Raw genomic sequence first — 11,761 nt, 5'->3', positions numbered from 1 at the left:
TGGCAGACCTATTCAGGAGGTGGAAGAATGAGCTGAAAACGTTTGTTGACAAAGAAGAGACACCAGAATTCATCGGCCGGTATGAGAAGATCAGAGATCACTGGCCCGCATTTGTGGCCCACAAGACATCGAAAAGAGTAAGAAGATGTCAGCGACAAACAAGAAGAATGCTGCGAAGAAGAAGCTTCACCATCGCACGGGGTCAGGTGGCTACCTCAAAGCCCGGCCTAAGTGGGCCAAGGCTGAGAATGATCTGCTTGAAAAAGGGATCGAACCACAGACAATGAACTGGACAGACCGTTGCCGGACTTGGTTCTTCGGGGCTGGCGGAACCTTGGACCCTGTATCAGGGAGGTGCGTTTGGACGAACGAGCTTTTGAGAATACCAGTCAAGAAGATTCAGCAATATATCGATGCAGCGCAGGAAGGGACGTTCGTTCCAGACAGAGAGAACGACGAGCTCACAATGGCCCTCGGGAATCCTGAGCACCATGGACGGACACAAGGCACGCCAGGCTCCGTTCCGTGGAAGGCTAGTTTTCCGGACGCAGGCGGTTACAAAAGCCAGGAGAGGAGGAAAAAAATGGAGCAGACCCAAATTCAGAAGCTGCACGAAAGGGTTCAAGCGCTAGAGGAACGAGACAGCAATCGACATGCCGAAACTACCCCCGAAGCTACCCCGCCATCTCAGCGGAGAAGCAGCGTGGCTTCCACCGAGCTGCTTCAGCTGGAGCATGTCTTGACGGCTCCTGCTAGCTACCCCGTGGATGCTATCACGGAGTCTCAACATTGCCACCTTATGGCGCAATGGCAGAACTTCAAAGTCAAGGCGGCTGTTGGCTCTGTTTTACCTCCTGAACCCGGCGCAACCTACCATTGCCGGCCGATTCCAGAAGGATATGCTAGGGTGATGGTGGATGAAATAACGGAGGGTTTTGAGGACCTCCAGCTTGACCACCCTACCGGTGAAGGGGAGACTCAGCTGGGTTTAGCTCTGAAGACTCCGTGCCTATGGCGGAAAGAGCTCATCAACCTTCCGAACTGGACGGCTCCGGCGAGTAAGGGCAGTCCGCCTCCTCCTCCGGCGAGTGATCAGGGCACTCAGCCTCCTTCTCCGGCGCCTGGCGGCACTCCGCCTCCTCCTCCGGCGAGTGATGAGGGCACTCAGCCTCCTTCTCCGGCGCGTGGCGGCACTCCGCCACCTTCTCCGCCTGCGCCAGCGCGCCAGAGCAGCCAGCCTCCTCCTTCTCCGCCTCGTCAGCAAGGGCGGAAGAGACCCGCCGCCGCTGCGGCTGCTCCGGCGCGTCGTAGTCCTTCTCCTCCGCCTCGTAAGCAAGGAAAGAAGACAGCCGCAGCCGCTCCGTCTGCTCTGCCGGCGTCTAGCAGTACAGCTGCCAGAGGCGGGAGGCAATACAGATTCGGTCCTTCTCTGAAGACTCCAGAGAAGTTACCATACGAGAGGACCGAGGAGGAAACCAGGAAGATCGTGCGAGCCGAAGTGACAAACTTCTTTGAAGGGGTGAAAGCAAAGAAACATTCACCTCCGGAGGAGAAGGTAGATCCGGTGAAAGCAAAGCGCACTCTGGCTGCCCTGACAAAACCACCAAAGTCTCCGCCGAGAGGCAACTATGAGTGCATTCTTGCAAAGACATATGCCGAAGCGGAGCGGTCGGGAAGTACTGTCAGTGATCAAAGGTTAAAAGAACGACGAGCTGGAAAAAAATTGCCCAGCTCGGCGAACAAGCGAACCAATCGTGCCCCCCGCTCAAGGTGTCAAAAGACATCGTCGCTAATGATCCGAGGATGGTGCCCGGTTATAGCAATCTTGGAGATTACCTGCCCGACGATGTACATTATGAAATCATGGAGGTGGACGAACACAAATACCATTACGGGAAGCCTCTCGTCAAAGATGAAAGATCTCTAACAACGATGATGCGAAGATTACATGATTGGTACATGAAAACCTGCAGAGAGTCTGATGGGACGAGTACTTTGACGCTGAGAGTTAAACCGGAGCATGACCTCGTTGGAATTGAACTGTTGAATGTTCCATTTGAGGATTTCTTCCAGTTTTACAATCAAAAGGCCCTCGATAAAACAACGATCATTTGCTACTGTCTGTAAGTAGTACTACTTCTATCATTAAGTCTCTCCATATAGGTCAGCTCTTTCATTGCATGTATTTATAATTATCCTCACTATATTATGCAGATTGAAGATCGCCGAATTGAAGAAAAGACAAATCGGTGATATTTGGTTCATTAACACAAATCTCATAGATGCATATACGGTTGAAAAACATCCCAAAGAAGCCGAGGCCAACTTGCTACAATCGTTGGTATTAAATCAAAACAAAGATATAATACTCTTTCCTTACAACTTCAAGTGAGTGTTACTGTCTTGTGCATATTCGGTTTCCCTTATTAGTCCAGGTTATGGTAATGTAATTGATGACTTATGCATGCATGCACAGCTTCCACTATATTCTCCTAGAGATTAAGCTTGAGCAGGGAGTAGTAACCGTCTTAGACTCGAGACGAAAAGATCCCCAGGACTATGCGAACATGACTCAAATGCTCGAGAAGTAAGTTAAATCGATCATTATCCACCATATCAGCAACTTTGTTCATTTCCTGATATCAAGTAATTGTTTTCTTTGTCTGGCAGGGTTTGGAGAAAATTCACCACAAAAGCTCCGGGACTGCCGAAGAAGCTGCAATTTAAACACCCGAAAGTAAGTACTACAGTAGCATGTTCCGCGCATCTCCTAGTGATTCAAGCGCTAGTTTCATCAATACCATTTAGCATGCTTGCTTATCAGTTTGATTGACCTCTATTTCTTGTAAAGTGGTTGTGGCAGGAACCCGGGAATAATTACTGTGGATACTACGTTTGCGAGTCCATCCGCTACACGACCTGTGAGCGGGGCTACTCTGAAGAACAATATGAAGTGCGTAAGCAATAATATTCACAATTTTATTTTATTACCATCATTTGTGTTGAGTTTCATTTATTCATATGTATATGTATTGACCCCCTTTTTCAAATTAGATGTTTCGGAAGCGGGATGAACTCCTAGCACCAGATCGTATGCGAGGAATTCAAGAGGAATTGGCGGCATTCTTCCTTGACCGCGTGATCGCTGAAAACGGAGAATACTATGTGGACCCTGTGTTCTTACAATTTAATTAGGAGATTGTATTGTAAGAGATAATTATTGTATATATGTAGCCGGTAGTGTCGGATAGATATACGAGAACTTGTTGTTCGACCAATCTCTCAGAGAAGGAGAGGTGGTCGATATCACTTCTCTCTGTATGCATATGTTCATGACGATCTTCTGTTTCCTTCATTTGATTACTAGCTAGCGTGTCTAGTCCTCTCCATACGTATATAGTACGTAGCGTCGACCAAGCACGGAGATAAGAGAGGACACTTCTCTTTATTAATTAGCTAGCTAACACAATATATGAAACACCTAAATTAACCCCGCAACCCCCCCCCCCCCTCAAAAAAACAAAAACTCCAGCCCCTGAAATGTTGACGCGTGGATGCCTATGCCACCAACCGGGACCAACCGGGACAAAAGGCCCTGCCTATTGGTCACGGTTGGTGGCACCAACCGGGACCAAAGGCCCCCCCTGCCTGGGCTGGCAGCAGCGGCCACGTGGAGGACCTTCTGTCCCGGTTCGTGTAAGAACCGGGACTAAAGGATTAGGGCTCTAGTAACGACCCTTTAGTCCCGTTTCAAAAACCGGGACAAAAGACCCTTACAAACCGGGATAAAAGCCCCTTTTCCTATTAGCGAGGGATGCTATATGGCATCCTGGCTCAAGGCGTCCCGTGCGGCTCGGAAGGTGTGGGAGTTCATCCAATCAGATCCCATCCAACTAGTGACGTTACATTAATCATTATGTTAATGTTAAAGCTATACACCTAGGTTATCTTTTTTTTCTCTAGCTTCACCCCTGATAATAAAACTTTATTTCCATTCATAAGCCCTGCATAGCAGGGACCTACAATGATAGTACAACTTACATGAAGGGTAACTACACATACCTTGAATATCTCCTGCTAAAGTTTCACATCTTATCACGACTGTGATCTCGGCTTTATTCTTTATGCAAATATACGCTCTGCTACGTACATGCACGAATGCATGCATATCCTAGTATGGGCTCTGCCCCACGTAGTTGCCCGGCGGGTTGTAGCTGCAGATGATGAACACGCCGTCGCCGCTGTCGCAGACGACGCGGGCGCAGCCGATGGCCGTCGAGTCACGCCACACCACCTGTGTGTAGTGCCCGCACGAGTCGCCCTCCGGGGCGGAGCAGCTATTGCTGCCGTGGTCGTAGTACTGCTTCTCCGACACCCACGAGCTCACGGCGTCCGCCGCCGTCCACTGGGTCCCACCGCCTCCGAAGAGGTTCTCCCCGTACGGCCGGCCATCGGGAGTATGTATCAGCTGGCAGTCGCCGCGGCGCTGCTCCGCGTAGTTCTGCGCGTACGCGGCCACGTTGTCGTCCCAGGTCACCGGCCCGACGCCGACGTCGGCGCGCGCCGCGTTGTGGGGGTCCACGAAGTCCTGCGGCGAGTTCTGGGCCGTGACCGCCATGGCGGACGCGAGAGCTAAGAGCAGTACTACTGCCAGCTTCAGCGAGTACTCCATCGCTATGGCTTACAAAAGTGAGGGAATATGTATAATCTTTCTTCTTTTTTGAGGGAAAGGAAATATGTACTATCTGTGAATCTATCTTAGATGATGAGATATGGTGCTGCGACCATGAGTAGTGTATTTATACTGCATAGGTTCCATGGTAAGTAGGGAAGTTTGGAAAGTTGAGGAAGGTTAGGTTCCTTGCACTGGGTTTCTTAAATGAAAGTTCAGCAAAAAATTCTTGACTGGTCAAGTTCGAGAAATTCAATCCAAGTACGTAATATTTTTCAAGAGACGGCAGGAATTCCATGCACCTGCGCTTTCGATCGATCGGCATTCGGCAGGGAGAGGGAGGATAAACTCTAGTACAGTACTATAATTGACTAGACGAAGGCTTTTCAGTTCTTGTGGTTCTCGATCGATTCCTGAGGTTCTAGATGACTTGCTTGCCCGTGATTGCCGGAGTAATATTGCGCCCAAAGTACGTGTTGGAATAGGTGCTTTGGAAACGCAAGTGCAACTGTGGAAAAAGGTGCGTTGTCCGGCTCGTCGCGTCAGTTAGTCATGTCATCTTTCTATAAGATTACCTCTGCCCGCCGATGTGTAGTAAGCTTCGACTTGTCTTGCTCGTTGTCCGGTGGAAAAAAGTGTAACGTGTTATTTCTTCTGAGTTTACCTCTGCGCGCCGATGGTGTAGCACGACGTATCCTCGTCATTTTTTTTCACAACATTTGTAGATGCTCACACAGAAGCACATACACTATCCCTATGAACGCACATATGAACACCTTCGAGATATTGAGTCCTCTCACTGAACGAACATTGCCGGAAAGGCTAAAATATATTTAAAAAAATGCGGGCACCGATGTTAAGCCTAAAACTTAAACCCTGAGGGGATGGTTATATGACAAGAAACCTAACTAACCGAGCTACGCTCAGTTCACATGCATCTTCGTCATTCGATCTCATGGTACATATGTACATGTCGCCTTCATTGTATGAGATCAGGTCAGGCCTTCTCAGTTGTGACGTATGTACTTGTGCTTGGTTGGTACGTAGTATGATTGGTACTGGCTACCTTTCAGTTGACTGAGATTTAATCAAGTCTTAATCGAGTTGCATGACGTTATCATATTTAGCCATTTAGGTACAAATAACATACAAAAATAAACTAAAAAAATAGCATTAACCTCTTTCTATGATCTCATGTAGAGTTTGAGCCAGCTGAGATTTAATGAATTCGTAGAAAATAAGACCTGCAATTGCGAGTGGCTAAACGAATATTTACCTGATATTAGAAAGAGGGACCTAGGAGGACTTTGATTCATAGGAATTTTATAGGATTTGTGGAGAAATAAAATTCTTAGGAATTTTTTCAACATTGGTCCTTTGATTCGTATTTTTCCAAAGGAATCAATTGTACTACATTCCGTAAGAAATCTAACATCCACTCTAACCTCTTAGAAAAAAATCGTTGTTTTTCCTGTGATGCAATCAAACAAACTCAAATTCGGTAGAATTCAAATGAGCACGACATTCCAATTCTATGATTTCCCTATTCCTGCTTTTTCAAAACTGCGAATCAAAGAGGCCCTAAAGGGAGGATTTTTTCTTTTATAGTTTAGAGACTTTATTAAATGATTGTTATGTCCTTTAGAACAATTGGAGTCGATAAATCAAGCGATGGTTCCTCCAGACCTCACAAGCCATTTTAATAAAACCAAAATGAGCAAGTTCATGTGAAGCTACATTTGCTTTTCGCCGGCGGTGTATAATTGTCGCCCTGCTAACGCTTGTGATTAAAGTTTGACAATTATCAGTGACAATCGCCCCCGAAGGGAAGTACTCTAACGGGTTCTTCCAGGCTTGAACAATTTTCATCAAGTTATTCACCATCACAAGGGCCCCAATTCTGCTGCTAGTTGTAGACCCTCAATAAATCTTCAGCCTCTATCGATGGAACATCCAACCATGAATGCTTGTACCTGCATGCAGCAACAATGAAGCCCCAAATTTTTTTTGAGGGGTAATGAAGCCCCAAATGAGTCATGAAGAATAGTCCCGAGGCCACGTTGCCGCCAGAGCTATAAGCATTGTTGAGGAAATCGCTAACTGGTAGCTGCTCTGTTGGCTGGCGGGTAGGGGACTAATAGGATAATCGGCAAGTTAATTAGCCATTTAATTAATTAATCGGCTAATTTATCAGTTTATCAACTACTCGGTGACCCTACTAGTAGCGATTAATCAGCAAGTTAACTGGTTAATCGGACGAATTCTTGAACAGGGGCTGAAACGGAGGGTATTATTAAATGCATGGTTTCAACAATTTTTTATACACATTGACAATTTTTGAATACATGATGTATATTTTCTAAAATGCATGTTTTGAACTTTTTTGAATACTTGGTAAAAAAATTCATATACACGTTTGAACAATTTTAATGGCAATAAACATTTTTGAAAACTATGCGACATTTTTTCCTTATTTTCTTTGCTTCTCGGCACATGTCTACATTTTCGTACACATTGTATATATTTTTTATACAGCAAGAAAATTTTCTTCTACATGTTTAACAATTTTCCAATATATGATTAACATTTTTCAAATACATGTTTTGATATCTATTTTTTCATACACATTGTACATTTTTGGTATATACATCTAAAACATTTTTATACACATTTAATATTTTTAAAATACATGATTAACATTTTTCAAACACAATTTTTGAATGTGTGTGAAAAGTTTTTCAAATACACGTTGAAATAGTTTTGAATGATATGAAACATTTTTTAAACTACACAGACATTATTGTAGATTGTATAAACAATTTTAAATGTCATGAACATATTTTTGAAATGCACAAACATTTTTTAAAATGTAACGTATATTTTTGAATGGTAAAAAATAAATTCTCCGGTTGCAAAAATAAATAAATTGTATAATCATTTTTTAGATGTTACATACATTGTTTTCATGCCGAGCGTCCGTTCCTTTTCTTCCTATACATCCCTCTGAAATCAACGTTCTTGCCCAGCGAGGCCCAAGACAAAAGGACTCTCACGATGATTCGAAATCACTGACTAATTAAGGGTACTTTATGAACGCACACATATTCTATCTCTATGAGCATTTGTGTTGGTATTGATGTTTAAAAATTAAAGATACTTTTTATAATGTGAATATCATGTGCAACTTACTTTGTACCTCGCTTTGTGCATTGTCCTAGAGACTAATTCTGGTGCTCATGAATTAGAAAATTTGGCTCAGGGCCTGTCTTGTATAGCTTTTTTTTTGCTGAGCCTCCTAGGCTCCTAGCGAGTTCAACCCTCTCTTATTTTAAGTGATGTAATGCTGGTTGAATTGTAAATAAAAAGAGTATATGGTTTTGAAAAAAAAAGATACCTCGATATCCCATTTGCTATAACCGTACGGTGCCGAAGACTGGCGGGAAGCACGTACGTATCGAAGCTCGGAACTGAGCAGCCAAGCCTCGTCAGCATGTAAACCCGGATATGTCAAATATAGCCCCTCAAACGCCGGCAGACGCGTCCAGGCACGTCTGCAAGCAGTGATCGAGCACGCCTTAAATTTCATTTGATGCATCCGAACATCTTGTACTAGATTCTTAAATCCATACAAAGACATGTAAATGAAATAACCTACATACTATGCCGATCACCTACCTACTCATCATTGAAGATGTCGACGATCTCCGTGCCCGGCTCCGGCAGGATTGGCGGCAGCTGCAGTTCTGGCTCCTCTGGCGCCTCCGGCTGCTCCACTCCGGCCTCCTTCGCCTCTATCTCCGCGTCGAGTTCGACGAAGAGCGCGTCGGACGCCGCCTGCTCCTTCGGAGGAACGCCCAGTTGGCCTCCACATAGGCCTCATCCCGGATGGACTTCAAGATGGTCTGCTGCTCCGCCATCTTGTCGGACTGGGTGACGGCGAACTCCGCCTCCGCCTGCTTCATGTTGAAGCCCGGCAGTTGCTGCTCCTCCGCCTCGTCCTCCTCTTCCCCCGGCTGTTCCTCCTCCTTCGGCTCCGGCAAGTCCGGAGGCAGCCCGGCAGCGATGCGGGATGTGCGCGCGGCTTGTCTTGCCCAGATCTCCTATTGGATCTCGGTGCAGCGCTTCGGCGGAGCATTGCGTAGTAGGTGATCTTCGTCCGGACCATGGCGGAGCACCGGAGCGTGGGTAGCGCGCCGGAGCGAGAGAGGGAGGAGGTGGATGGGCTCGGACTGGTGGCGCGAAGAGGGGGGAGGTGGATGGACTAGGGTTGCAGGACTCCGGACGGGTTAAATAGGCGGATTTGCTCTCGGGCAGCGAGCCGGAGCGGCGCCACGCGGTGTTCACACCGCGACGACGGAGCAGGCATACGTCGGACCGCTGGGTTTCCGGGCGACTCTGCGTGGGACCTCTTCGTCAGTCCTACGCGTGCCTGAGCGCGCCCAAGCGCCCCATATCCGCCTCATATTTGGGCTGGATATGAAGGTTGCTGGTCAATCCAGACGTTTGAGACCCGTTTGGAGTTGTCTGGATCAGAAAAACATGACTGGTCAGTGATCGGGCGGCCTACCCAAACGTATGAGGCGGGTTTGAGGTGCCCGTACGGGAGTATCTGCCTTCTTGGCGCCCTTGACGTATCCTTGATTTTTTTTTTTAAATGTCACGCCGGCGTGCAAATGGAAAGCGCACGTATCTTAACGGAAATTTTGGTAGGGTTTAGTAACTCCTAGACTCTGGGACCCAGCACGCCCACGCCCAGCTCCGCCAGAACCAACCCTAGCCGCCGGGGCGCAGCGCAATGGCCGCCTCCCGCAAGCGTGCCTTCGCCTCCGTCGTTTTCACGGCGATCGCTTCCTGCGCAGCAGCGCAGACGCCGGGAGGCCCGGGATCGGACAGTTCAATGAGTTTCTCCGACGTGATGGCCATCTCCTTCTTCATGGCCATTTTCTTCCCCGTCTTCGTCGTCCTCCTCGCGTTTGCCTGCCTCCGCCTGTACCGGCCGCCAGACGACCCCCCGGCCGCCGAGAACTCTTCGGCGGAGTGGGCGCACTCGCACCACAAGGAGGGCCTGGACGCCGCCGAGATCGCGGCGCTGCCGCTAGTGTCCTACCGTGACGTCAAGCAGCACCGGATCAGCGACGGCCGTGTCGACCCGCTGGAGTGCGCGGTTTGCCTCCTGGAGTTCGACGACGACGACAGCCTGCGCCTCCTCCCGACGTGCCCGCACGCGTTCCACCCGCAGTGCATCGGCCTCTGGCTCGAGAAGCACGTCACGTGCCCGCTCTGCCGCGCCAGCGTCCTCGACCCGCCGCCGCCTCGAGTGCCAGATCAGGAGCTGGAAACGCCGGTGCCACCCGGCTCGCCGCCTGTTCACGATCACCATACGGTGGTGCTAATCGAAGACGACCCCGGCCGCGGCGAGGAGGAGGAAGACAGGACCAGGATCCTCGCGAGGACGCGGCGCGAGGCCGGGCGCGAGGCGCTGCCGCGGTCCAACTCGACGGGGCACGAGCGCGCCGGCGGGATGGAGCGCTTCCGGCTGCGGCTGCCGGAGCACGTTCGCCTCGAGATCCTGATGTCGCACAGGCTGAGGCACGTGACGAGCGCGGTCGCGTCCGTGCGCGTGAGGGAGGGGAGCGCCCACGACCCAGCTGCCGGCGGGAATTCTGTGCGGAGCGCCGTGGCGAGGCTCTTCTCACTTTTCGCGCCCGGGGATGGGTGGAGCGGCGACGTCGAGGACAAGTCCGGGGGCTCGTCTCGCTGGCGGCGCGATGACTCTGCGCGGGGAGCAGGAGAAGACAAGAGAAACGATTGACGAAAATGAGAGCGGAACATTGACCCCATTGAGGTAGAAAATGATTTGGTAGTTGTGCTGGTTTGGTTGTGAACTGTGATCAGAGAATTGGATCAATTTTCCTTCAGAATTTCAAGAAACAGAGCGTGAGTGATCGGCATTCTATTTTCTCCGTAGTATTAGTTCGTACTAGTAGTAATTGTTCCAGGATTCACTGTTGAACCGTCAGAGTGAGGATCCATAAGGTAATGTCCCATACTTCCGGAACCGTCAGAGTATTTTGTCACAGGAACCACTGGGGATCAGATTATACAGATGCAACAGAAAAAAAAAAGAGCCGTCTATGTCACATCTAGATGTGAGATATTATCTAAGTATGATGTCAGCGCCACCTTTTTTTCCCTGTTTATCCTTTTTGTTTGATTTTAATTTGTCAATGCCGAAAACTAAAAACCTGCTCACCCTGCGTCCTCCTTGTGTGGCTGGCCTGTACGCAAATCTGGTCACTAGCTCCCTAAAAAAAATCTGGTCGCTAGCTACCCATATAAAAACTGATCGCTAGCTTTTTCTCAAAGAAAACTGATCGGTAGTGCTAACATCGATTTGTTAACTTTTGCGTCCGATCGTTATACATTACAAGTACATCTCTCACAACTAGCTTCTAGGCTACTAACGATTTTTTTGTCTTTTGGTTTTTGCGTTTTTCACTATTATTATTTTATAATTAATTTTCAGTAAGGAACAAAGTTTGGTGAAAACATATTTCAAAAACATGTTCACGAATTTACATAATTTTTTTAAATTATAAAAATGTTAATGATTGCCAAAAAAATCTAATGTACGGTGAAAAATCCTTTAATGTACGGTGAACAATGTTTTGAACACCCACAAAATTTTTTTTTCGCAATATACAATGAAAATTCTTTTTTGATATATGGTGAACCTTTTTATATATGATGAGCTAAAAGCAAACTTTTTTATATACATTGAACTAAAAGCAAACAGGAAAAAACAAAAAAACTGAGAAAACCAAATAGAGAAAATAGATAAAAAAGAAGAGAACAAAAATTTGAACACATTTAGATTTGTTTTAGAAAATTGAGAAGCACCAACAATTTTGGAAAAATTAACAAATTTACATATTTGAAACATTTATTGAAACTTGTGAATTTATGGAAAAAGAATCATAAAAATGAGAACAATTTTTGAAAAATAGAAAAATTAAAAGCAGAAGAAAACCACTGAAGAAACATGATACATAAAAAAACAGAAAAACATAAAGAAACAAAACAAAAAAC

At 47.1% G+C, this 11,761-nt stretch overlaps 2 protein-coding genes across 2 annotated transcripts; one reads left to right on the top strand and one right to left on the bottom strand.

The window, feature by feature from the left end:
- Positions 1–3,972: 3,972 nt before the first annotated feature.
- On the bottom strand, positions 3,973–4,814 carry LOC123123202 (pathogenesis-related protein 1). Its single transcript, XM_044543669.1, has one exon. It carries the CDS (start codon positions 4,670–4,672, stop codon positions 4,172–4,174), a length of 501 nt encoding a protein of 166 aa, XP_044399604.1. The 5' UTR covers positions 4,673–4,814; the 3' UTR covers positions 3,973–4,171.
- A 4,586-nt stretch (positions 4,815–9,400) lies between these two features.
- Positions 9,401–10,775, top strand: LOC123123200 (RING-H2 finger protein ATL38-like). The gene has a single exon (XM_044543666.1). The coding sequence runs from the start codon at positions 9,468–9,470 to the stop codon at positions 10,482–10,484; it is 1,017 nt and encodes a 338-aa protein (XP_044399601.1). The 5' UTR covers positions 9,401–9,467; the 3' UTR covers positions 10,485–10,775.
- Positions 10,776–11,761: the final 986 nt, after the last annotated feature.

Source organism: Triticum aestivum, chromosome 5D (assembly GCF_018294505.1).
Source record: "Triticum aestivum cultivar Chinese Spring chromosome 5D, IWGSC CS RefSeq v2.1, whole genome shotgun sequence".
Taxonomy (NCBI): domain Eukaryota; kingdom Viridiplantae; phylum Streptophyta; class Magnoliopsida; order Poales; family Poaceae; genus Triticum; species Triticum aestivum.
Note: the sequence above shows the minus strand (reverse complement) of the source record. Positions and strands in the feature narration are given on the sequence as shown.

Bases quoted from the DNA above. Each gene is read 5' to 3' on its own strand.
- LOC123123202 (XM_044543669.1), bottom strand. From the start codon at position 4,672: ATGGAGTACTCGCTGAAGCTGGCAGTAGTACTGCTCTTAGCTCTCGCG.
- LOC123123200 (XM_044543666.1), top strand. From the start codon at position 9,468: ATGGCCGCCTCCCGCAAGCGTGCCTTCGCCTCCGTCGTTTTCACGGCG.